This window comes from Monopterus albus, unplaced genomic scaffold, assembly GCF_001952655.1.
Source record: "Monopterus albus unplaced genomic scaffold, M_albus_1.0 scaffold292.1, whole genome shotgun sequence".
In the NCBI taxonomy this organism is placed as follows: Eukaryota; Metazoa; Chordata; class Actinopteri; order Synbranchiformes; family Synbranchidae; genus Monopterus; species Monopterus albus.
In genome coordinates, this window is record NW_018128172.1 from 1397634 (window position 1) to 1425028 (window position 27395).

At 47.1% G+C, this 27395-nt stretch overlaps 1 protein-coding gene across 1 annotated transcript; it reads left to right on the forward strand.

Moving 5' to 3' along the window:
• bptf (bromodomain PHD finger transcription factor) lies at nt 1-26824 on the forward strand. The gene is given in 32 exon segments (XM_020623181.1): nt 1-918; nt 2101-2923; nt 4507-4727; nt 6076-6261; nt 7313-7495; nt 9600-9812; nt 9944-10029; nt 10335-10687; nt 11092-11223; nt 12070-12199; nt 12587-12722; nt 12852-13103; nt 13187-14756; nt 15198-15322; nt 15502-15630; nt 16137-16287; nt 16400-16523; nt 16639-16879; nt 18122-18258; nt 18356-18461; nt 18558-18799; nt 18987-20127; nt 20238-21215; nt 21217-21635; nt 21712-21794; nt 21955-22180; nt 22282-22760; nt 22845-23021; nt 23153-23345; nt 24201-24285; nt 24412-24598; nt 25899-26824. Coding segments are annotated over 32 exon segments (10050 nt in total). The 5' UTR covers nt 1-416; the 3' UTR covers nt 25939-26824.
• The last annotated feature ends 571 nt before the right edge of the window (nt 26825-27395 follow it).

Sequence of the window (27395 nt, forward strand, 5' to 3'; positions counted from 1 at the left end):
GGTGTTGCAACACCCAGGCTTCCCGCATATTACACCTGACATTGCACACATAATACCTGTTAGTAGAAAACAACCTGCATGTGACTTAAAACATTAAAGTAATTTCGAGTAATTCTCATTTCGGTCGTGGTTGGTCCTGAGCTGGAAGCGGCGGCACCACGTGACCACCCTGGCCTGCTGTTTGTTCCGCCACAGAGGCAGAGAAGAAGAAAGATGGCGGCTCTAGGCGAACCGAAACGGGACGCCGGGCTAACATTTTGAGCTTCTCACGCGAAAAGAAACAGGGGCTCCAGGGGGTTAGTGCACCGTCTAAATCCCCGCCACTTCAGCTTTGTTGCTGTGCCACTTTCGCTGGTGTCCGTGTAGGCTAAATAAACGCAAACATTGGGATTATAAAAGAATAGGTTTCGCTTATCATGAGAGGGAAAAGGGGCAGGCCGCCCAAACTGCTACCAGCCGAGGAGCCGTCTCCAGCTGCGGCCCGGGGCTTGCGACCTAGGAGGAACCTGAAGCCCAGGTTGCGGGACAGCGGGGATGAGGACGCGGAGAGCCCAACAAGAGACACCACCAAGGCGACCAGAAAGAGGAAAGGGGGCTCCGTCACGTCAACGCGGGGCAGGGGACGGGGTAGAGGTGGCAGGGGAGGCAGAGGGGGTCGCGGAGGAAGGCGGGCGGCCGCCTCCAAAACAGTGGTGTACGACGACCACGAGAGCGAGGAGGAGGACGATGCTGTCAGTTTGAGGTCGGAAGAGGACGAGTTTGTTGAGGAGGACCCTCAGTCCGAGGAGGACGAGGCCCTCAAAGAGGACTCTGACTGCATGGAAGATGATGTGCTGGACGAGGAGGAGGTGGAGGATGATGCCAGCTTCTGCACGGAGAGCAGCTTTCGGAGTCAGAGCACACACGCCAGCACTCCGGGTAAATAAACACCATGATCAGGCGGTGGCTTCAGTGGCTCGACATACTCTGCAGGGGTTGGAAAACACACCCCGAAATGCTGCTGCTTTATGATCAGTGCAGGAAGCAGAAAGGTTATTGTTCAAAATGGAGAATGCAGTGTATGAACACAGGCCGCAGTCATCTCATTAATGCTAAAGGCACTAGAGGCGGGTAGCTGCCATGAGCTTATTAGTGCCATCACGGGCTGTCAAAACCTCTTAAATCACACCTGTCAAATTATTCCCACATTTCTCAACAATAACGACGAATGCTGCTAGCTAGAAATATCACTCACTGGCGTTTGCCAGTAACTTTGCTGCTAGCATGCTAACGCTAGCAACTAAAATTAGCCCATAGCTACTGTCATCCTAAACAAAAACAAACGATGCATGATAATAGTGACATTATGTTTTTATAGCTGTCCCAAAACTCAGTCCTCTTTAGGTTAATTAGAAGTGTTATTTATTTATTGACGTTATCTATTAAGAGACAGATAAGAGTTAGCTAAGTAACTTAGCTTGGCTAGCGTGCCTGTCATTTTTATCACTTTGCAAGCTTCTAACTCAGTTCACCTATATTCATCGCTCCAAAACTCATAAAAATGACAGATAATGTATTTCATAGTGCAACACCAGTAAAGACGAGTTATGTTTGTTCTGACTAATCTATACGGTATTAGCCGGCTGGACTGCTAATGTTTTCATGAGGTAGCTTCATTAGGCTAATGATGACACCGGCCATGTGTTGCTGAAGTTTGTTACCAATGTGAAACCAGACTTCACAACTTATCCTTGTCAGTTACGGGGGTCTGGGTCTCTTTTTTTGAATGGCTTTGCAAGATAACTGCACCACTATGTTTGGAAATGACACCTGTTCCAACTTCATGTAGAAATATGTAACTTTATATGCATTTGGATGTTGGAGATATTAGTAAACTAAGCGTAGTTGTTGCTAAATAAGAGAAAGCTGGGTTATATTTTATGTTGCAACAGTATTTTGACTCAGTACCACATTAGGGAAAGTTTGACTGTCATTTCATAAAGTTCATATGTCAGATGTCCTTTCAAAATACATTTTAAATGTTTGTTATTTGCTCTGTGGTAGCCAGTGGATAAAAGTGAACTAATTACACATTTATAAATATCACTGTGTATCCTACAGGGAAGAAAAAAGTACGGGCTCCCCGACCTCGCACTCCCATTCTTGAGGAGAAGGAGATTCCTCCCCTTGAGCTTCCGGACACCTCTGAGGATCTCCTGGTGCCTAATGGGGAGCTGCTCAATGCCACCTCCATCTACGAGGTGCTGCGGAACTTCAGCACTGTACTGCGTCTCTCCCCCTTCCGCTTTGAGGACTTCTGTGCAGCCCTGGTCAGTCAGGAGCAGTGTACCTTAATAGCAGAGACCCATATTTCCCTGCTGAAGGCCATCCTACGTGAGGAGGACTCTTCCAACACTACCTTTGGTCCCGCTGACCTCAAAGACAGTGTCAACTCCACTCTGTACTTTATTGACGGCATGACCTGGCCTGAGGTTTTGCGTGTGTACTGTGAGAGTGACCGGGAGTACCATCACGTCCTGCCATACCAGGAGGTGGATGAGTATCCCTACGGTCCTCTTGAGAGTAAGATCAAGGTGCTACAGTTCTTGGTGGACCAGTTTCTCACCACCAACATTGCTCGTGAGGAGCTGTTGTCTGATGGCAGCATGCAGTATGACGACCACTGCCGCGTGTGTCACCGCCTGGGTGACCTACTGTGCTGCGAGACCTGCTCAGCCGTGTACCACCTGGAGTGTGTGAAGCCGCCGCTCGAGGAGGTTCCAGAGGACGAGTGGCAGTGTGAGATTTGTGTGGCACACAAGGTGCCTGGTGTCACAGACTGTATGACAGAGGTGCAGAAGAACAGGCCCTACATCCGCCAGGAGCCCATTGGGTATGACCGCCACCAGAGGAAATACTGGTTCCTGAACAGAAGGATTATTGTGTAAGTGCAGACCCTCACTGCCCCCTGCTGCACTGGAATGATTGTTATTTCCGTGCCAACCCCTTTGTTTCCTTAAACAGCTTGCAGTAATGTGCATTAAATTTGCACCACAAATGGAAACATGCAGGAAATGTTTTATCATGTAACCCGGTGAAAACACACTGAGATCCGGAGCAGTTTTCTCAAGTGTGACTTTGTCAAAATAGCAACTAAGACTTGCAAACCACATATCGTACATCAGTCGATACAGACCGTCAGCAAATGCATTCAAAACAAAAGAGAAAACAACACAGAGAAAAAAGCATCAACTCTGAGGGCTGGGCAGTAACTTTGTGTCATTACATGTCAACTTTCTGTGGGCTCACATGGCTATTTTACAAAATCCTGTTTCCCAACTAATTATAATCTAAAACTAACACAAATAATCATTCAGGTGTTTGTTTTGCATTGGAGCACACGTCAATGCATCGAACATCACATGTATTGTTTTAGCATACGTTTGTCATTTTGCAGTATTTCCTGAAATCCAGATGGTGATGTTAATTCAGTGAGATCGATGTCTGATGTGTTGCCCAGCCCTGCAGGTAGTTCATAACAAATTCAGATACTTCTACTTGTACACAGATAGCTGTGAAGGTGATCAGTTATATATTTAATGATCTCAGGTGATGAGCTAAAGCTTTCAACATAGTACTGAAACTGTGGAAAGTAGAGGTTTCTTAGTTGCTGTAACCCACATGGTTAAATGTTGGTGTTGTTATGAAACCACATCAAGTTTGGGCAAGTGGGAAAAGAAAAACTAAAACATCATTGCAGCCAGTTGTGTGTAGTTTCCTTCTGTACCATTAGGTACTCCTGTGGGTCTCTGTGACTTCTATAATGTAGGAGTGAGGACGTTTTGTCAGGTGTAGGTTAGATTTAGGGGGTAGGCAGTGTCGATGAATGTCCTTTTTACTGTAGAAGACCAACACATGTATGATAAATGTGAACTGAAAGTTACTGGAAAACACATTTGGCTGGGGAAGGCAACATATTTCCATGAATTCCTTCTGTTTGATTAGAGATTATCGAAGAGACATGCAGTCCAAGCTCTTCATCTTTATTGCCAGCAACTCACTTCCTGAATGCTTCCTAACCACCATCCTATGTTCTCTTCAAGCCTGGCCTCTACACACTAAACAGAGCATTTCAGTGTCTTTGATTTGGGCGACAAAGGGGACCTGAATCTTACCTGAAGCATCACAGTTAAACCTTCTGTAACTGCTGCTGCAGTTGAATTCTTCTATAGAAATAGATTTTTTTCAGTTTGTGCATTCATTTGAACATAGTGCAGAGTTTATTTAACACAAGCCAAAGACTAGATGGCAACACTGCTTCAACAGAAGTGAAAATTCACAAAATTTGTATTTTGCTAGGTAATAAAACTAATAAATGGGTAAATAGCTGTCATGTAACGCCCTGTTTCATTCAGTGAACATGTCTGTATTGTCTCAGTGAACTAGGTGAAGCGGTAGTAGAAGTGATGTGGTTTGTTCTGATATTTAACCATCTAACTTTGAACCTGTCCTACTGTCACTCCCCAGCGAGGAGGACGGGGACCACGAGACAAAGAAGATCTGGTACTACAGCACCAAGGCTCAGCTGGAGGAGGTCATGGAGTGCCTGGATAAGGTGTACTGGGAGATGGACCTCCACGCCACTCTGGAGGAGATGAAAGAGGAAGTGCATGCCCACATGGACGTCACAGAGGACCTCACCAACAAAGTCCGTGGAAACAGTAAAGCCTACCTCACTGCTGCCAACGGTACAGACTTTATGTCGTCTTTGAAGCTCAGAATAGTGACACTGACTCTTGAAGTCGGGTAATATGTGGTACTTGTTGAGTAGGATGTACTCAGGTTCATGTGAGCAGTATGTGAAGGATGAAACTGGTGATTTTGTACAAATCCCATCCAGAGACTAACAGCAACAATGAATGTGGTGCACTCACTGTAACTATTAAACTCACCCCAGTGAGCCACACTGCTGCACTGGGAGACAGGCTTCTTTCTCAGGAAAATTGTGAGGCCTGTCTGTTTTCATTAAACAGCTCCAACATGTCTATGCAGTGTGAGCAGCTAGTGGAGCAGTGTCAACAGAGCAGAGATCACTGACACCATCTTCAGACACTGTGCAAAGCGACGGCTGTTCTCAGCCTGTGTGTTGGAAACAAACGGCCTCCTGTGTTTACTGAGGAGGGAACCTGTCCCCCGGGGGGGGGCACGTGGGGGGGGGGGTTATTATCTGGTGGACAACAGTGGAGGTCCACGGCACAGAGCGATGAGCTGAACCAGGGTCTGGATATACCACATACACTGGTGGTGTTAGTCTCTAGATGGGGCCTGTGGGAAATAGCAACAACATAAATATCACCGGCTGCATCCTTTAAAGGTGACTTGTGCTGTGTCCTGCGACGTTACATGCAGAAACAGTCTAATGTTGGGTGCTTCCTCATTCATTTTCTGTCAGACAAAAAGTAACTGCTTCCTGCGCTACCTTCCTCCAAGGAGCCAAAGTGGTTACGGGACTTTTGGTGGCTATGCCAGCAGTTTGTTCTGGTTTGACAGACTGCCATATCTGTTTTTGTAACCGTTTTCCTGTCTGTTGCCAAACCGCCTGATTCCAGTTCTCAGAAAGACAGTGGGTTTCTGTGTTTTATGGAGATATTTCCTCTGGCATTCTGTCAGGAACTAGAGGTTTGTGTAGGTTTTCAGTGGCCTGACATGTGGAGAGGGTGGCACTGTGAAGCGATTTATGTGCAATACTGCCCACTGCTCCTGCAGATCACTGCAGTCTGCAGGTGGGGGGGACACAGGTGCTTTGGTCCCAGTGAAAACTTGTGGTTCTCAGGAGGCTTTGTCCCCCTGAGGACAGAAACCCTGCCATGTCTCAGACCTTTAGTTTGCTGGGTTAACAGTTATAGATTCACTTAAGTGTTTTTAGATGATCATAGATAGTATTACTCTCTTATTTATTTGTGTTTAACTTATCAGATGAATCAGTCAAAAGTCTTATGGAACATAAAAGAAGTATATAGAGATTTGTTGTGCTCCAGTTGCCTGGTTAGGTTGCTGCTTTTATTTTTAAAAATGAATGTTTCCTTTCGTTTGTAGAGCTGATCCTGGAGCAGATGAAGGTCCGACGGGAAGCACAGGAATCGATGAGGTGGGCAGAAGATGCGAAGCAGGAAACAGAGAAGGGCTCTGGTAAGACAGCAGAGGACACTACTGAGGTTGCGTCCCAACACGACAGCAGAGAGCAGAAAGACGCAGAGCCTAAAGAAGACACTGGATCACAAGGTAAAGGTCTAACCCTCTCTTGGGGAGGGCTTCTGATATCTGGTTCCATTGTAGATCCCGTTCCAAGTTGGTAAGATATCTGGAGTCATTAAGCTCAGCAGTAAACGAATCTGTTATGAAAGTGGTCATTCACATCCTGTGTTTAGCTAACCGCCCTGTGGCGCTAACCTAATACAAAGACACTGATGATGTAACAAATGTGTGATAACACATTATAAACGAAAGTGGCCGATATTGCAGGATGAGGAACAAATCCTGTGTTTAACTGGTTTCTCTAGTGTTCAACATGTTAGTCAGCCCTGTGTCGTTAACATGAGGAGGATGAGTGCTTGTCCTCAGCCTGCCGCCATTGTTACACCGTGTTCTGTGAGCATCAGACTCTGGGACCTGTAGCAGCACAACAACCAGTTCACCGGCAGCTGATGCTCAGTGCAGCAGGAGACTTTTTGAACTGATACTGACCAAATGATAAAGGAGAATGAATCTTATTGTGACGTATGTAACTGCAGCACAGCCCCCCAGTGAGGAGCAGAGTGGGAGAGGACAGGGTTAATAAATCGGCACAGCGTTGGTGGGTTAGTTTGATGCTTCAATGTCAGGCGGCTGCTCACTGCTCCTTGTATCTCTGTTAAAGGGCTGTCAGATAGGATGTACAGTATGTATGCACCGGGGTTGGGCGCAGCACAGGGGTGGAGGCCCCAAATTGTGCACATTGGGTGCAGGTTGCTAGGTGACTAATGCCGTCTAATGTTGCAGCGCCCACTGCATCCTACCTGAAAACGGCTTTAACATGATCAGTTGAGAAGCTACGGCTTTTGTTTTTGAAAACTATTTAAATTAGTTTTGTTTCTGTTCTGAGTAACATTACAGTTCACTTTTCTAGCAAAATACTTAAGCTGATAACGGATTCAGAAGGATTTGGGTTCAATATGCAGAGTCAGAACTGGATTTGATTTTGGTAAAATCCTCCCGAACCCCATCCCTAATGGTGATGAAAGAGATTCTGACTCGGCTGGTGCTGTTCACCCTGTGTATGTGTGTCACACCACAGTAGCTGTGGCTCCCCCGTCTGCAGAGGAGCGCTGCCTGTCAGATCGTAACCCTGGCTCGGCCTCTCGGGACTCAGCTGAACCTAAAACAGAATCCCTTGAATCAAAGACGGAAACACAGCCTGGTCTCTGCGGGAGCCAGGAGAGCGGGGAGGCCCCCCCACTGGCAAATCAGGAAAGGACAGGTACTCGGTGTCAGAGACTGACTGTCCCCTTCCACCTCATCCCCTCCTGCAGCTGCACATCTGTCTGCTTGTCATCACTGGCTGCTGCTAACCAAACCCCGCCCTCGTCTGCCGCCTCCTGTGCTTTGTTGGGTGTGAGGCGCCCGCACTGATCTGTTGTCAGTCTTTACACGTTTTAATCTTTTTAATGATAAAATGTCCCAGCCAGGTTTCCCTTTGTTTTCACAGAAGGAAACCTAACTCTGGTTTTTATGTGAAGGACAGATTTGTTTTGCTAATTGGAGTTTAGCAGGTGTTCTAAGTTTTGTTTCTGGATGCACAAGTGCACCTGAACACCAAGACGCAGAGGAAGCTGGAATAAATTTGCCCAACCTTCCGTAGTATGAGGATGATTGTAGGTGTTTTAAATTGATATTGTTAATTGTTTTCCCTCTTCTTGGCTCGTGTGTCCCTCTTCACACCTGTGCCATGTCTGCAAGGTTTAGATGTTTTTCCAAAGTTCTGTCTGACAGATCAGTGTGCTTGTTCTCTCAGGGTTTGAGCATCATATGTCGTTATGCCAGTCACAAACACCATCGCAGTTTGCGCAGCCGTTTTGTGTTTATTGTGTTGAGTTAATGGAACATTTGTGTTTTCCACTTCTGTTTATGTGATTTCACAGGCCATATTCCCTAGCTGATAGATGGTGTTTGTTCAGCCTCAATGGATCACGTGCACTCTTTGTGCTTCTTACTGGTGCACTACTGGTGAACTGCCTTAGAACAGCCCTCTTGTTCCAGTTTTTATTGGCATTTAAGCAGCTCAGTCCAGAGAATAACCTTTAATGGCACAAAGCTAAGAACTGCCAGAGGTTTAAAAAAGCAAGCCTGAAACTAAAACTGTGTGTAGATGTCATGTAAAACAGACATTTTTCATGGATCTAGAGGTAAATGAAGCCTTGAAAACTGACTGTTGTTGGTGACTGATGACAACAGATTGTTTCAACACTGCCTTTATACAGACAGACTGTGTTACTGCCCCCTCCGAAGCATCATGTGGAAAAAGGCCATGAACACAGGGAGTCAGCTTCTCACGGTTTCACCCAGTAGCAGGAGAATGAGCCACAAACAGCTCTGGGCCGTGGACGAGGAAAGAACAGTGATGGACCTGCAGCACAGGGTCCAGACTGAGAGCAGAGCAGCCTACAGGTGGAACATCTGTGGGAACATCTGTAACAGTGCTGTCTGTCCCAACACTTTTTGATGCCATTTGGAGAGAGAACAGCACAGGTGTATTCACCTGTTGGACTAAACTGGTAACTACTGGAAACATGGAGGTGACCCCAAACACGTGACCAGCAGTGTAAAGTTTCACAGCTCAAACCATTAAATCCCTCTCAGCCCTCATGCTTTCATCTGGTCCCATTCCTTTACCCTCAGTAAACATCTTTTATAATTGACCCACAGAGACTTGGACCTGCTCTCAGCTGCTGCCTTCAGCACCTGCTTTGGTTCAGTAGTAAAACATCCCATTTATTTTTGCTGCATCCTTCCTTTCACTCCTTGTCCAGTGTTTTGCATGGTCTCCTGCGCTCTTGGTGTTTCTGTGACAGACTGCTTCCCTGGCAGCAGGTCCACGCCCCATCTGTCACAGCCAGCTTCTTGTCCTCAGTTCAGTTAATGGGCCTTTGGGTGGGTTTCTGTTGCTCAGACAAAAGGCTCTCTGCCTGGAAGCCCCACCTGCTACCTTGACAACAAAGAGCCGAATATATATATATATGTAGGCCTCAAAAGGCAGAGCCGGTGTGTTAGTTTGGCTCTGAGGCAAGTTACAGCTTGTTTTGGAATTGTGTAGCGTTTGGTCTTCTGGGCCTAGCAGACACTTAACGGTCCATGTTTGTCTTGAAAAGTTTTTTGGTCATATGCCAAGATTCAAGGCGCAATGACAAATTAAATCTGTACTGCAAATTTCCTAATTGCACAGTTTGGATTTTGTCAACTTCTTGTGCAGTGTTTCTTTTGTTTTGTTATTTATACGTCTGCTATTTTTGCTCACAGCATGTTGGTTCCACCCTGATACTTGCTTTTATCTCTCTACTCAGTCTTTCTCTTCATGTGCTTTTTAGATGAGGATGGGAAAGCAGAGGCTAGCAGTGAAGCCATACACTCCAGTGACTCGCAGGCACAAACCCAAGATCAGCCACCGCAGAAGTCATCTCCACCACAGGCCAGTAGTGGCAGCAGCCAGGTTTCTGGTTCTGGGAGCCTCGAGAAAGCAGAGCCGCCTGACCTGGCTGACCGGTCCTCTCAGTCCTCTTTCACCAGTCAGGATGGGACAGGTAAACATGAGCAAAAGGTTTGAAAAGTGAATTTACACTGACTCATGAATCAGTTTAGTCTTGTTAAATTGTGTGAATCAGTGCTGAGTGTATTAGTGCACTGATGGAGTCGTTTGCTTTTTGAATGACAGACGAGTATAATGAAAGGCTCAAGACAGACCGAGTGAGAGCAACGGGGCGGGAATCGAATAACCAGACACCCAGAGGCAGCAAAGAGGCGAGTATGGTTCTGCAGTCTAGCACCAAAATGTTTGACAGTGCAGTTACTCTGTTTAAAATGAATGAAAAGTGGGAACTGATGGCTAAAAATTCTGTTTACTGACCTGTGTTCAGAGCACCTAGCTGAAGTGCTTAGCTTAGCGTGATCACTGCACAGAGTAGCACCATGTTTGTGACATTGAAAAAGGTGTTTGTCCAAGATGCAGGTATTGAATTGGCTTGAGCAGTGCATCTTTTACAAAGCAGCTTTTATTTTTCTGTGTAGCAGTTTAGTTTAAGGTGATATCCGCTCTCATGTTTCAGTCGTCTCCTGCACGCACCGATGGTGAATCCTCACGCCTCAGTTTCCTGAAGAGGGACCTGACAGTGAATCTGAACAGCCTGTTTAAACTGGGTCAAGAGGGTAAATACAGGGTCTACCACAACCAGTACAGCACCAACGTCCTGGCCCTCAACAAACATCAGCACCGGGAGGACCACGACAAGAGACGCCATTTGTCCCACAAGTTCAGCCTGACCACGGCATCAGAGTTCAAATGGAACGGCTCTATCTACGGCTCACGGAGCCTAACCGTCTCCACCCTGCGCCTCACCATCATTCAGCTGGAAACCAATGTACCTGGACCATTTATGCACCCTAACTGGGCATCTCACAGGTCAGTGTGATGTGAACCCGTCGCATAAGGCAGGGACATATTAATGCAGTTTTTACAGAGTAACCAAACGAGGTATTGCCTTGTTATTAAAGACCGTTAGAGGTGCCGACAGGTGGACCTCATTACCTCTCGGCAGAGCCAGTCTAGCTGATGTCCCCGTTTCCAGTCTTAGTGCAACGCTAGCTAGCTACTAGCTCCACCTGCCTTTCAACGGGAAAGGGGAAAAGCTTGTTTCCTAAAATACTGAACTATTATTAAATATAAAAAATAATATATTAAATATAAAAGCAAGTCATTTAGATTATTGCATATTGTGAAGATCTGGTTTTATTTCATGTAAATTCAAATATAAAGAAGACTCAGTTGTGCTGTGTTGTGTATCATTTTGTCTCTGGGTTTCCTAGGACCAACTGGAACAAAGCAGTGCAGATGTGCAGCAAGGCCAGAGAATTTGCTTTGGCCTTGGCCATTCTGGAGTGTGCCATCAAACCAGTGGTCATGCTGCCAGTATGGAAAGATTCCCTCGGACACACAAGGTAAAGGAAGAACCAGATGAGCTGCATGAACTATATGAGTGTTGGCTACGCTCACAGCAGAGCACATTAACGTGTAGTGTACTTTCCCCAACTCTAAACATGACTCGGTTACACCAGTGATTTCTTCAGCGATGTGGGGTACGTCAGTGTTGACCAAACCAGCTGCAGGTCCAGTGATACGCTGACTGAAGCCTAATGTTCCCATTTTACTACTGTTCATGAATGTTACATCATAGGCTCCATTTCGGGCCTTAACTCTGATGTTTGTGTGTCACTGCTTCCCGTCCGTGGGTGTCAGGGCCATGTACCTGGTTTGGAGCCATGTACCCGGCTCCAAGCTCCTAAACTGCCACACGTGCACAGATGAAATGTGAGCCACGTGCACACAAGAATAACAACCAGGTGGTGTATGCCACAGTCAAATGACCCAGTTTCCTCCCAAACCACTGGGTTACGATATGCTCCTCCCAGTTTGTCCTGATCAGAAGCTTCTCCATAAACGTCCACCACATGTGAAATGTCCTGGTTTCTCCACTGACCCCGTCGCTGTCGTCGCTCTCTTCCATGTTTATTGTTACCGGTCTGTGAGGGGCCGACGCCAAATGATGACGACAGGTCATATGTGCAGACGTTAAAACGACCACATGGATTCTGATCTGACCGTTCTGATGGTGCTCACGCAGTCAGAGGTCGGAGAGGAATCAGGTCTAGGAGCACATAGGCAGGTGGCCCAGATCTGGTCTGAGGACATCTGGTCTGTTCACACTGCTGTGGACACACCAGGTTTGAAACCTCAGCTGTGATGTGAGCGGAGCCTTAGTAAGAAACTGTAATTTCTTGCTTCAGGCTGCATCGCATGACGTCGATGGAACGAGAGGAGAAGGAGAAGGTGAAAAAGCGAGAGAAAAAACTGGAGGATGAGGAGACACTGCAGCAGGCCACGTGGGTGAAGTACACCATCCCCATCAAACACCAGGTAAAACAGCAGTGTCTGTCTTCCACCCATAGAGGAGGCTTCACACCACACATGTAGACCAGCGGCTGCCAACCTTTGTTTTCCAGACGTAACATTCTGTCCTCCTAATGTGTTCATTTGTGCTTTTAGCTAACTGTATATGGAAGCTACCTTTCTCACATACTTTGTTGCAACCTGTAGTTTTCAAATTATAATTTCTATTTTTACCATAGTTTCCTACCCTCTGTGGCAACTGCAGATGTATCGCGTTCAGTCCCCCTGATTTGGAATCGCTTAATAAGATAATTAAAATTGCAGTTTATAATGTACAAGTGAAGATGCTGTAGTTTCTTTTTTTATCTGAAAGCTTCATTATTTTGTGCCTCATCTGTGTGTTTTTCCATGAAGGTGTGGAAGCAGAAAGGGGAGGAGTACAGAGTGACTGGTTATGGTGGCTGGAGCTGGGTCAGTAAGACCCGTGTGCCACGTTTTATTCCAAAGCTCCCAGGGAACACAAACGTAAACTACCGGAAAGAAGTGGAAGGTAAGGGCTGGCATAATTTCCCAGTGGTACCACTTTTATTTTCCTCAGCATGCTCATTTGCTGCTGACTCATATACTAATGTTTTTTTGTTTTGTTTTGTTTTGGCGTCTTTTACTGTCTTCATATCAGCTAAATTGAGCAAGGAAAAAGCTTCTTGTACAAATAAACAGAAAAAGTTGGTGGAAACAGAAAAGCAGGATATAGTAATTGAGGACAAGCGTCCAGCATCCATCACTGCATCAGTTCAGAACATTTCATCAGAAGAGGGACGGGGCTCAAAAGAAGAAGAAAACCTCACTAAGGAGGAGCAAGGAAAAAATGATGTGGGAGATAAAAGAGAAGATGAAAAAACAGAGGATGCTGCTTCAAGTGATGAGAAAGGTACATATTAGGAAGTGAATTGTCTAGCTTGAGGACAGATATATATTTCCATGATCCACTGATCTATGTGGCTCTCGTTGCAGATAAAGTTGAAAACAAAGGCTCTTCCTCACCTGCTGTGCAGCCTGTGAAGGAGGAACCAGTCAAGATAGATGAACAATCTGGGAAGGAGGAGGCTGCTACACCAAAGCCCTACTATGATGTTGTGAATGTCAGCGAGGGTTTCCAGCTGCGGACAGCTTATAAGAAGAAGGTAAAACCCTGCAAGCTGGATGGGCTCTTGGAGCGCCGGGTGAAACAGTTCACCTTAGAGGAGAAGCAGAGGCTTGAACGGATGAGACAGGCATCCCTGCTGTCCAAAGTGGCTGCCACGAAGCCTAATGCGGGCATTAAGACTGAAGGATCCTTATCAGGCAAACACCAGCTTGCTGTGACCCCGGCTGTTAAAGTGGAAGAAAATGAGGAGAGCCTACAAGTGAAAGACCATGTGGTGAAAAAGCTTGAGTTTGAGGAGGAGCATAAAGAGGCAGAAACGGACAATCTAGATGTGAAATCAGACCCCACAGCAACCAACCAAAGCAAACAGGCAGATGTGAAGGCTGTGCAGGGGAATAGTGAGGAGGCCATAGCTCATAAAGAAGTGAATGGAGAACCCTTGGCAGGCACTGAGCTCAGCCGTTCAAACAATTATATTTCTGAGGCAATAGTATGTAAAGACAAAACGCAGAAGCCAGAAGTAGCTCGAGTGGGAGAGAATGCCAAGAAACGTGGCTACGAGGAGATTGAGCGAGGCAGCGAACAGAGTGACACAGACGGCATGGAAGTAGACCAAAGCAAGACCCATACAGTGCAGGTGAATGGCAAAACTGTGGTCGCCACTCCTGCAGTTTCAAACGTCAATTCAGACCCAGCCAGTCGAGCCCAAGGTGATAACAGAGAGCCTCAGAAAGAGCCCATCAAGTCTCTGATGAACGGAAACCTCTCGCAAAACGATGAGTCCAACATGTGTCATCCACCTCCCCTGAAAGTCCCAAAACTAGAGAACCACATGGCAGAGAAAGGAGACTGTGAGGGGGCGGTGCCTGTTAAACTCCCATCCTCAAGCCCTTCTTGCCTGAAGAGTAACAGCACAGATGGTGGTAGTAGTGAAGGTATGAAGACTTCCATCACCACCACAGAGTCTCAAAGTGACACTCCCAACAGAGTTGGTAAGCCTGAGGTGACGCCTCAAGCATCGAGTAGCGGTGTCTCCTCTGTTACCACTTCTACCACACAGCCCAGCTGCTCTGCACCTGGGGCACTTGTGTCCCAAAAGACCAAACCTCCAGTCACTGACACCAAGCCAGCCTCCTCTGATGCAACAGCAACAAGCTCCATGGCGATCAGTAAAGAGTATTCCACCAGGGATCAAGTCAGCCTCCTCAGGTTCTCCAAAACCAAGAAGGCACGCTCTGGCACAGCCCTGCCATCCTATCGCAAATTTGTTACCAAGAGCAGCAAGAAGAGCATCTTTGTCCTGCCAAACGATGACCTGAAGAGGCTGGCGAGGAGAGCAGGCTTCAGAGAGGTGCCCATCTTCAACTACAACGCCAAGCCAGCCCAGGACATTTGGCCCTACCCTTCACCTCGGCCCACATTTGGAATCACATGGAGGTTAGGGCACATTTAGACCCTTTTACACATTGGAATGCATCAAAATCACATTCAGAACCTCTCACTTGTTTTGTACATCTACAGTAGCCAGGTGAACAGCGTAGATACCTGTTAATTACTTTACATTATAGATTATGCCATGTGTAGTGAGGATACTAATGAATGCTATTGCTGATTGTCTTTGTTGCCTGACCACATTATGTTTACTGGCAATAACATCCCGTTAGATTGAACACAAACTGAACATTATCTTCTTCATGAAGGAGGATTTACTGTTGGACTAGACCAACATAGTTTAAGCTAGGTGTACCTAATAAACTGACAACTTTTATGATTCATGAGCACAGCATTGTGTTATCAGTATGTAAAAATACAAATGCACCAAATGAAAGTGTGCATGCAAACAGTGGAGTGAGCGGCTCATGTTGTCATGACTGTCAGGTACCGTCTCCAGACTGTGCGCTCGCTGGCTGGGGTCAGCCTGATGCTGCGGCTGCTGTGGGCCTGCCTGAGGTGGGACGACATGGCCGTCAAGCCCTGCGCTGCTGTAGGGACAACTCGGAAAGGTGAGAAAACGCCCTCACATCCTCCTGTACGAATCCTTCGCGTTCTGTGAGCATTTTCTTTGCATGTCTTCGAGGATGCCTGCTTACATTTCAGTTCAGACATCTCTTGCTTGTATTAATAAGACTTTGAAGTATTGCCTTTTAAATAGCTGTGCTAATATATTTGATTTTCACTAAAGAAACCACGGACACTGACATCACCACAACTGAGATTATAAAACGGAGAGACGTGGGACCATATGGCATCCGCTCAGAATACTGCATCCGGAAGATCATCTGCCCCGTCGGGAACAGAGACACTCCCAAAGGTAAGCCATAAAAGTTTGCTCAGAAACGGTGTAGGATTCTAACAAACACTTAACCATATGCTCTGAAACGTGGAGAGGTGCTGTCAAAGCCTCGTCACCCAGACTTGGTGAACATCCTGGCGGCACAGTACAGATACTGAGTGAGCCTCACCCTTCTAAACAGAAGGGGTCAGAGGTGAGAGCTCATGGCTCTCAGTCATTATCTGAACTCGCTAATCTACCAGTCCTCTCACTCTGAGGCGTCACGCTACGGGGGGGGGTTTGCTATGGCTGACGCACAGAAAACGGAACACTTGAATTTTCATTCAAGTGAGTGGGGGCCATCTTTGAGTCCAGGATCCAGGTCCATTAATACATCTGTATGTGGGAGGAGCAGAGTGGTCTGACCTCGATTTTCAGATCTTGCATGTTTTAGTATATGTGAAGAATGACCAGGAGCCGGTGCTGGAAAGTTTAGCATTTTATAAGAATAATTACTAGTTTTGTTTCTTCCGTCCCATGAGTAGAAACCCCGACTCCACAGAGGAAAGGCCTGCGCTCGAGCGCCTTGAGGCCCAAGAAGCAGGAGCCAGCCAAGCTGACTGGGCCTGTCGCTGTGGAGACCTGGGTGCCTGAAGAGGAGCTGGAGCTGTGGGAGATCAGGGCGTTTGCAGAAAGGTGAGGAACATGTCTGACCTGGCGTCTCTAAGGTTATTATTTTGGGGAACAGTGAATTCTTCTAATAGAGCACTGGTTCACCAGATTGTCACCTTTTTCCTTTGTGTTACAGGGTAGAGAGGGAGAAGGCCCAGGGTGTAGACCCCTCCAAGACTGGCAGTAGTCTGAAGACGGCAGAGGATGTCAAAGCCCACTTGGAAAATCAGCTGAAACAGGCCAGACTGGCTGCACAGCAGGTGTGAACACTGGCAGCTGTTTCCCTGTCATGTTAGCACATCTTTTAGCTCAGGTTCAGAGGAGCTACAGTCCCAAACTCCACGTAAATACAGTTCTGTTACATTTTTGGTTCAGAAACGTCTGGAGCAGCAAAGACTGGGTACAACTGCCACCACTTCCACAACAACAACCACCACCACCTCCTCCTCAGCCAGCACGCCAGCCTTCACAGGCCAGAGGACGGGTCAGGTCACATCTGGAACCAAGATGGTACTGGCCTCAAAACTGGGCTCTCCAGTTTCCTTCCAGCACGACAAGAACTTCCATCAGTCTTTTGCTTCCTGGGTGAAGCAGGGTCAGACCAACAACAGCTCAGGTAAAGAGCCGGAAGACGAGGAGTGCATTATTTCAGCCCAATCCACAGAATCTGTGTGGCTTGTCATCCGTCACACTCTGCTGGACACAGGCACACACACTAAGGGGTTTGTCATAAGTTTATAAAAAGTCAATCATCTGCTTGACTTTTTGCAACTTCTTTACCTGTCGGTGTGTTTGGATTGAGCGTTCACAGCAAGAAGGTTCCGGGTTTGAGCCCCGGCCGACCCGGGCCCTTTCTGTGCAGAGTCTGCATGTTCTCCCTGTGCCTGTGTGGGTTCTGTCCGGTTACTCCGGCTTCTCTGGCCTCTCGCTCAGTGTCAGCTGGGATTGGCTCCAGGCCCCCATGGCCGTAATCGTTACAGATGATGGATGTGTTTGGTTTGCCAAAGTGACTGTGGCTTGTGATGATCACTTTCAGGCCTTTTAACACTAGATATTCAGTTTTATTAGTCCTTTTTTATTCTAAGAGGATCCACATAAACTTATGTATCAGACTTTATAATGCTGCTTCCAATTAATTTCTACTAAAGGGTATAAAATGAGTGGGGGGGCCGAATCAAGTAAGAAACCGAAAACATTCCATGCAGAATGGGAGGAGGACTTTTTTTTTTGTGATGTTATATTCGAAGTGTGTTTGCTTGATCTACCATCACTATTCTGAAGAAGGGAAATGTGGAGCGGGACTTTTAGACTGTTCATAAAAACTAGAACACTCATTCATACATATAGTGTGTGTGTGTGTGTGTGTGTGTGGTATTTTTAGTGTAGGTCAATCATTTTGCTTTGGTCATTTGAAAAGTAGCTCACAAGGCGAAAAAGTGTGGCCACCCCTGGTCTAGATCATTGGCAGCCCAGTGACTGTGGCTGGCCAGGTCCTCGTCGCCAAAATCCAACTGCCCGCTAACGGCAAGACTGTTATGCTGATTGTGCCCGCTACTTAAGGATGTCACCTGGGGCTTCCACCTGCTACAGTGGATGGAGGTGTCATGTGAGAGGCAGAAATCTACTTGATGATGGTGTGACAGAGTGTGGAGGATGCCTCTGGTGAATTTTGTTTTTCTTTTTATATATTAAGCTTGAAGAGCTTCTGAACTGACTTCAGTGTGTGTTTTTTTTTTTAAAGCTTTAGCTGCTGTCTTATTAAGTTCAGGACCTTTTGATACTTTTCCTTTTTTTGAGAGATCTTTCCCTTGCACAGTGTGCATGCATGGACTCCTTATGTAATTGTCTTTATCCTCAGGTGGAGGTCAGCAGAAAGCCCAGGGCATTTTCCCATCTGGGCCTCCTGCGAACCTGAGGACATACAGCACACTACATCCTACGACCGGCAACATCAACCTCAGAGCCACCGCCTCTGCCTCAGTGACTCAGCAGCAGGTCTGTCTCGCACCGTGTCCATGTCAGTTCTTACTTGAAGCTTGTGGAAGTATGAAGTATTATCAGTGATGATTTTCCTGTTGGTTCTGTGTTCCAGGCCACTACAGCAGGAGGCCAAACACAGCCTGGCACTTCTCTGAGCCAGTCGCCCAACCTGACTACATCTGTGGACGCAGCAGTGGTCAGAGGTCCGACTCAGCAAGGTGTTCTGTCTCTTCTGGCTGTTCTCAGGTGGATGTCTGCAGCCTTTGTGGCTCATGCCTTACAAATAAAGATGAAAAATTCTTTCTTCCCTCCAGGCCAAGCTCAGCAGGCTGGGACCCAAATGGGGCGTGTTCAGCCTGCAGCCACAGCTGATCCCGGTTCTACACCTGTGCAGACGGCTGCAGCGCAGAGAGCAGCAGCTCCAGCGCCATCACCTCGTGCGGCCACCACGGCTCCTGGACAGTCCCCTGTCGCTTCCTCCCAGGCCAACAGACCACAGCAGGGTCAGGTCAAGCTCACGATGGCACAGCTCGCACAGCTAACACAGGGCGCTCAGGTGAGAGAGTCTTTCCACTTGTCCATTTCTTCCTACTGATACACAAAGTTTTTCTCCTTTAGTGAGGACAGAAAAATATTTATCTTTTAGCTTTTCTTGAGTGTAATGTTTTAATCCTGTCATGTATGCTATATAAATAAAGTTTATTGTTACCAGAAGGTAAGATGCTGTGTCTGTGATGCTGCAGGGTGGAAACCCGGGTCTGACTGTGGTGATCCAGGGCCAGGGCCAGACCCAAGGCCAGCTGCAAATCATCCCACAGGGTGTGAATGTCATCCCTGGCCCTGGTCAGCAACTAATGCAGGCAGCCATGCCCAATGGCCAGGTCCAGCGCTTCCTCTTCACCCCCATGCCCCCATCCTCATCAGCTTCAACTTCAGCACCCACTACCACTACCCCTGCAAGGCCTTCCATAGCACAGAGTCCAGAAACCCAAATGTCTGCTCTAGCTCAAGCCAGAACCCCTGTGCCAGTCCAGACAACTCCCTCAGCTTCAGCAAAAACACAGATGGCAGCCCCTGTGCCTGCCCAAACTCAAATGCCAGGTTTGGCTCCCAGACCAACCTCAGTACCTGTTCAAACCCAGGTAGCCTCTGTGTCTGCTCCAGCACAAGCCACAGCCTCAGTGCAGACGCAAGTTTCAGCTGCTACCCCATCATACATCCCAGCACAATCACAGATACCTGTTCCTGCACCTGCCCTGCCACAGGTTGCAGCCTTGGCCACCACACAGGCTTTATCCTCTACACCAGCGCCTCTCCCCACACAGCCCCAAGTGGTAAGATCTGTGACTGCCCCAGCACAAAGTACAGGCCCATCTGTGCCTCAGAAAGTCTTCACCTCAGCCTCCGCCCCTGCACCAAACCAAGCTGACATCCCAGCCATGGTCCAAACCCACATCTCCACCCTCACCCTGGGCTCATTTGCTACACAGACCCAAAGTGCTGTGTCGCTGCCTGCCCCAGGGCAAGCTCCCCCCCAGTCCCAGGTCCAGACATATGCCTTCAGCACTGCCCCAGGCTTAACCTCATTCCCTGACCAGATGCATAGCACTGCTCAAGCCCCCGTCTCAGTCAGAACCCCTGTCCACGTCACTGCTGCCAGTTCGGCCCAAATGCAGGCTTCTGCCTCTCTTCCCTCTGCTGTCCCAGTTCCAACCCCTGCTCTTGCTCCTGTCATTGCTGTTGTGTCCACCCACATTGCTGTCCCACCTCCAGCCAAAGCTCTAACCCAAATCCAAACCACAGCTCCAGTTCCCTTTCACGCTACTGTGACCAATGCTGTTGTCACACCAGTCACAGCCACCTCAACCACACCTTCAGTGCCAGGTAAAGGACTCGGCTCTCCTGTCTTGTTTTAGTAGTTGGTCTGTACATATACATAAATGGTTCAATAAAATGTAATATATGGCATGTCTTCACTTCTCCTCCCGTTGTAGCTCTGATAGAGCAGAGGGCAGCTCAGCCCCACGTCTGGACTCCAGCCGCATCTCAAGCACAGACTTCAGTTCAGTCACCTCAACCGGCTGCAGCTCCCCTTCAGGCACCAGCCCTGGTCACCATGCCCGCCTCTGCCCCTGCTTCAGCATCCACACATTCACCCGTTACCTCGACGCCTCAGTCCTCTGTTACTCCTCAGTCCCAAGCACAAGTCCACCACCCGGCTGTTCTATCCATGCAGCAGGTTTCTCAGATGCCAGGATCAGCAGTACAAGTTCATGTGAAGGGACTACCGGTCTCTTCTGTTGTTACTGCTGTGAGATCTCCCCAGCCTCAGCTCCAGCCCCAAACAGGTACTCAGCTACAAGCCCAAATTCCTGCACAGATCCAGGTCCAGCCCTTCAGCAAAGTCCAACAGATTCGGCCTCAAGCTCATCTCCAGTCCCAAGCACAAGCCCAGAGCCACCCCCATGTCCGAGTCCAGTTTCAGCCACGGGCACAGATTCGGCCACAATTACAGCAGGCACCCCAAATGCAACTACAGCCTCTCACTCAAATCCAGCCTCAGGTGCAGTTTCAGTCTCCAAACCAAACCCTGCCACAGGTCCAGGCCCAGGCCCCTGCTCAGGGCCAGCTCCAGTCAAGGGTCCAACCTCAGTACCACCCCCATATACAAGCTTCATTTCAAAGACAGGCACAGACCCCACCCCAGGCTCAGCAACAGCCTCAGGTTCAACCTCAGCCCCAGGTTCAGTCTCAAGCCCAGACCCAGGTCCAAACCCAGCTCCATCCACCAGTTCAGGTCCAGTTACAGCAGCAGAGTCGGATTCAAGCTCAGGCTCCTCAGCAACCACAGGTCCAAACTCAAGTCCAAACCCAGTCCCAGTTTCAAGTTCAGTCACCACAGCAGGTCCAGCAACAGCTTCAGGTCCAAGCTCAACCCCAAGTCCAAGCTAAAGTCCAAGTCCAGTTCCAGCCTAACTCAAGTCCAAACACAGCCTCAGCTTCAGGCCCAATCTCCAATCAGGCATCAGCTAATCACTGTTCCTGGCCTCCAGCAGCCAGTCCAGCTATTCTCAGCTCTCCCGCCCCATGTCGCAGCTCAGATCCAAGCCCAGATCCAGGCACAGGCACAACAGCAGGGTGGCACCGTTCCCCAGCAGATCAAACTGCAGCTGCCGATTCAGATCCAGCAGACGGGGGAACAAATTCATGCCCACCAGATCCAGAACATGGTGACCATACAAGCGCCAGCAAGTGTTCAAGAGCAGCTTCAGAGAATACAGCAGCAGCAGCAGCAACCACCACCAAAGAAGAAGAAACACCACGAGGCTAAACGGGAACAGAAAGAGCAGAACCTGCAGGCTGTCAGCCCTGCGGATGGCATCCAGAAACAGGTGTGCTTCAGAACATTTTCATTTGTTACTGCATCAAGATACTGCCAATATTAATGCAAAGTGTTTTTGTTGTCAGGTGGCAGTGAAGCAGAACGCTGCAGCAGAGCAGCTGAAACAGAGGAAGAGCCTGGCTGCAGCAGAGCGAGAGGAGAACCAAAGGTTTGTGTCTGTGGCAGTAATGTTTCCTGTGGGCTGTCTGCACTGGCCTCAGCTCTTGTAGTACCAGGGCTAGAGAAACATCCATGTATCATTATATGAAAGTCCAGAAACAGGGGGCAGTGAAGCAGAATGCTGCAGCAGAGCGAGAGGAGAACCAGAGAATGATTGTGTGCAACCAGGTGATGAAGTTCATCCTCGACAAGATTGAGAAGGATGAGAAGCAGGCAGCTAAGAAGAGAAAGAAGGAGGAGGTGGTGGAGCAGAAACGCTCCAAGCAGAATGCCACCAAGCTGACAGCACTGCTGTACAAACACAAAGAGCAGCTGAAGGCTGAGATCCTGAAGAAGAGGGCCCTGCTGGACAAGGAGCTGCAGCTGCAAGTACAGGTCAGCGCACGTTTGGCCTTTACAAGATGGTATCTGTAGAGTGTGGGTATCAGTGGAGTTCAAAACCCGTTCAGCAGCTCACTGTGTTGTTTCTGTCCCAGGAGGAGCTGAGGCGGGACATAGCCAGGCTGCAGAAGGAGAAGGAGAAAGCTCGAGCTGCTATTGCCCAGGCTGCTGCTGCAACAGTCAAAGCAGCCGCCTCCCAGTCCTCCCAGTCGTCCCAGTCCACTCACTCCACACATTCCTCTCACAGTCCCCACAGAGTGACCTCACCTTCCTCATCCCATAAACGCAAGAGGGACGAGGAGAGAGACAAAGACAGAAACAGGGACAGGCATCACGACAAGGACAAGAAACGGGACAGGGACAAGGACATGGACAGAGAGCGACACAGAGACCGAGATAAAGACAGAGACCGCGATCGAGAGCGGGACAGACATCGGGACAAAGACAGAGATAAGGAAAGAGATTCCAGCTCATCGAAACACAAGAAGAAGAAGAAGCTCTCTTCTACCTCAAAGGATCACAAGAAAGACACCAAGCTGTACTGTATCTGCAAAACGCCCTACGACGAGTCCAAGTGAGCTCTCAGCACGCCACCCTCATGTTCACACAATGCACACTCAGCCCAGTCAATGTCGTTAAAATGAGCTTTTCCTCTCAGGTTTTACATCGGGTGCGACCTGTGCTCCAACTGGTTTCATGGCGCTTGTGTTGGCATCACAGAGAAGGAAGCCAAGAAGCTGGAAGACTTTGTGTGTAACGACTGTAAACGTGGACAGGAAGGAAGCAGCAGCGAGGAGCTGTACTGCATCTGTCGGACACCCTATGACGAATCACAGTACGGCTCCTCATACCAAACATACCTGTCATCAGCTGGTAGCACAGCGGTGTTTTGTGTGTGCGTTTCTTTTTTCATGTTCGTCCTCTCTCTGGTGTGCTAACCAGGAAACATTGCATTTTCACCTGCAGGTTCTACATCGGCTGCGACCGCTGCCAGAACTGGTACCACGGGCGCTGTGTGGGCATCCTGCAGAGCGAGGCCAATCACATTGATGTGTACGTGTGCCCGCAGTGCCAGTCGACAGAAGACGCCATGACAGTCCTCACACCACTCACCGACAAAGACTACGAAGGGTTGAAAAGAATATTGCGCTCGTTACAGGTGCGGCACCATTCTCAGACCATCACCCCCTCTCTACAGCATTCTGCTTGTTGTAATGTGGATGTTTGAGCTTCACTGTGCAGAATGAGTGCAACGTGCACCGTGGACTGTCTTCACATGCGCCCACTTTAAATTTGAGTGTGGGAGCCAGCGGCACTGTCCAGGTGAAGCCGGGCAGACAGGCGCTGTGCACATTCAGCCCAGTTTGAGCCCTGGGTTTGTCGTCCCTGGCTAATTTTAGTGCGGTTAAAATGGATGCCTGAATAATCCTATTGATCAATCTGACTATTGATCAGTGCCTGGCTCACGCTACAACTTCAGTTTGGCTGTTTTTGCAGATTCATGGTGATTTTCCACATCTGTCAGTAGCGTGTTTCTCTGGTTGAGACTTTACTGTGATCAATCAATAAAAACACAAAGCCCCAGTGCATGCACGCGTGCACGGTTTAGGAGGAGGTCTCGTGTGTCTAGTCTTCAGAAATAACCTGTTTTGCTTATTTGTAGATTCTGAGATTTTTTTTTTTTTACTGAGAGAGGGGGAGCAGATGTGTTTGGTGGGAAAATCATGTTAGACGTTATTATTCCTGGAAGAGAAATTCTCATAACTGGAGAGGAAACGTAGCTGAGAGCAAAATAACAAGCATCTTCCAAGAAGGTTTGAAGAAGCAATTAATGTATAAAAATGACAAAGTACAATAGTAGAAATAATAGTAGAGAACAAGCTTTATTCATTGGAAATATCAGAATCTTGTCTAATATTTTATTTTGAACTGACCCTCTGTGATGATACTGAATATTTTTTTCAGTATAATTCTGTGTTTTTATTATTTGATTGTAATCTTGTTCTTTCTACAGTCTCACAAAATGGCGTGGCCTTTCCTGGAACCAGTGGATCCGCACGATGCACCCGATTATTATCGTGTGATCAAGGAGCCGATGGGTAAGAACAAATGATGGCGGCAGTTCGTTTCCTGCCTGCCTCACACTGAGGAAGTTATAAATTTCCTGGTTAAAAAATACTTTATATTTTCTTCATGTACTTCTTAAATTTCTCTCTCCCTCTCAGACTTTTCCACAATGGAAACCCGTTTGCAAAAGCGACATTACCACAAGCTCACAGAGTTTGTAGCCGACGTGACCAAAATCTTCGACAACTGCCGCTACTACAACCCAAACGACACGCCCTTCTTTCAGTGTGCCGAGGTGCTGGAAGCCTTCTTTGTACAGAAACTCAAAGGGTTCAAAGCGAGCAGGTGAGGTCGGGTGCTCCAGTGGCGGCACACACTCCAGGTTCCCATGATCCCTTCCACCTCCATGCTTCTGTTTGTTGCTGTAAACATTTTGGTTATCATGTCATTTTAATGTGTTTTTGTTGTTGTTGTAATTTTTGCATTTCCGCCTGCCATTGACTTTTTACTTGCCTGTGTAGCAGTAGCATGTGTGTAGAGATGGTGCCTGGCAGTAGAATGTGCTTTAGCTGTAGACTAGTCTGGGCTTTCAACAGTCACGTGTCTTTAAAGGCTGCTTGGCTGCACTAAAACCAACAGAGCAGGCTGATGTTAAGACATTTCCAGTGTCTTAACGGCTTTAGATGATATGTTGCATCTGTATCGTGTGCTCTTGTCTGTTCACCTTTGCTGCATGCCTTTGATTTAAGCCATCCCATTCTCTTCTTTCTTTCAGATTGTCAGATTCTTAAGTGGGCCAGTCTAGCTGGAGTCTGGACTGGATGCTGGGCTCTCTAGTAAAAATGACATGGAAACACTTCTGTTTCCAGAGCATCAAAATATGCATTAATCAAGAAAAAAGCGCCACACACCCACACAAACACCCACACAAACACCAGAGGTGCCTTCACATAAATACCACCAGTTTTCAGTGACTGGCTGTGATCACAGTATTTGGTAATAATCCCACAATGGCAGCCATGTTGATGTGTGTTAACCATATAACCGAGGGACACTCTTCTCATCACAAACCAGGGTCCTGGGAACAATCCTTCACAGTAGCTGGGTTGTTTCCAGAGGGATTTTAAAAGCATTTGATTTCTTAACTTGTATTTATTTTCTGTTCCACATCTGGGTTGGATTGGACGTGTTGAGGGCGTTGACCTCACCAGAAATGCAAATATATAAACTGCATATTTTATTAGAGAGAGAGAGATTAATGAGAGGTTTTGTATCTTATGCCCTCTGCAGTTTGGTTAAGGTGGTTGTCTTCAATGTACATATGTTTTATCATGTACAGCGGTTGTAAGATATGTCTGACTGTGTCTGAATGTTTTAAATAATTATGAAACCAGTTATTTTAGATAGTATTGTTATATAAGACTACAATGTACTGTACAGAGTGAGGGGTTCCTCACCTCACATAGTCACCTCAGTCTGTAGTAGTGTGTTTGCTCTGTGACAAAGGCGTTACCAGTGAATTAAACCAACATAGCTGCAGGATCCTCTGCTGCCCCTTTGCATCCTGTGTCTGTTTCTTCCGATGTCGCAACAATGGCTCAAATGTGAAGCGCTCTCAACTCTCCCCTCTCTCCGTATTCTGTAGGTCTCATAACAACAAGCTACAGTCTTCTTCAGCCCCTTAGAAAGCATCGCACATTGCTCAGACTAAATGCACTTGCCAAGATCGTGGCTTTTCTGAACTGTAATTCCGTGAAGGACTCTGCCTCACCCTCACGTTTGGGATCTGCTCTGACGGTCGGTGCAACCAGCGCTGCTGCTTTCACAGAGTGGTTCAGGCAGAGCTGCCCTGTGCCCGGTTCAGCTCGAAGGGATCTTTTGGACCCGTCTCCATCAGGGGGCCTGTACAGAGGAGCCTGAACAACTGAGGCATTTCAGAAGAACGTTTACCTCGGAGAAAAGACTCTTACAGAGCTCTCGTATTTCCATGTACTTATATATTTTTTTTAATCTGTTTATTTTTCCTTGTTAAAACAATCTCAGGCCATCCTTGTGGTCATCACGTAGGACGCTGAATACTGAGACAGTGGCTGAGTTTTCCTGAGCGTCATGTATCAAGAGTTTTGTGTCGATATTCAAATAGCGCAGCGATAACTTTTCCCTCCTGTTTCCACTCATTGTTTAGTCTGAAGTGGCATGAAAGGCAGTCGTACTAAATATCTGGACCTCAGTAGTCTGCTTGGTTCAACTCGTATAACCTACTGAAAGTACGGTATAAGCTATTGTAAATGAATTGCTCTGCAGTAGTGACTGAAAAGGATGAAACCGTATCTGAAGGTTCCTGCCCTGTTTGTAAAAATTTGTCCGATTTTGACTTGATTTCTTTTTTTGTATTACAGCTGAAGAAATATTGATGTATATGGAACTTAATAAAATGGGAAAACCTGAGTTGGGTATTTGTGGCCGTGATAAAAGCAGGTGTAGCTGTGCAGAAGCAGGGAGTTCATACCAACGAATAGATCATCAAATATGTTATACGATCATTTTTAGTTCTGTGGAAGTTTTGTTTACAAGACATTTTGACTGAAATCTTGTGATTAGAGCTGAATCTATAAGGTGAGGAATGAATCGATCAACATTTAACTGATTACGGATCTCTTACATGAATTTTTACCCGTTTTGTGTATCTTTTACAGCAGCAAACTGAATATCTGACAAAACATTACATTTGAAAACCTCATCTTGGCCTTTACATAATGTTTCATTATCTTATGGCAGAACTTTTAATCGTGAAAATGATTGTAATAAATTATCATTTTTAATCATTTAAAAAAACTTTGTTGCAATTCTAACTGTTGATTTGTGAATGTTATTTCCCTGGCATTAGTGTAATTAAAAGTATCCTGCAATTATAATAGTGTATTCTAGAAATGAATGTATTTGCTAAAGCTACTAAATTATCTTAGGTGAGATGTATGGAGAAATAGTTAACCCAGAATTTAAATAGAAAATCATTATTTATCATGTCAATCAGCCCGTTATTAAAATTTAATTTTAAAAGAAACATTTACTATTGCTGCGTATAAACAGAAAACCGACAATGCACAGAAATGAAATGTTAATGGCACTATTATAACAGACT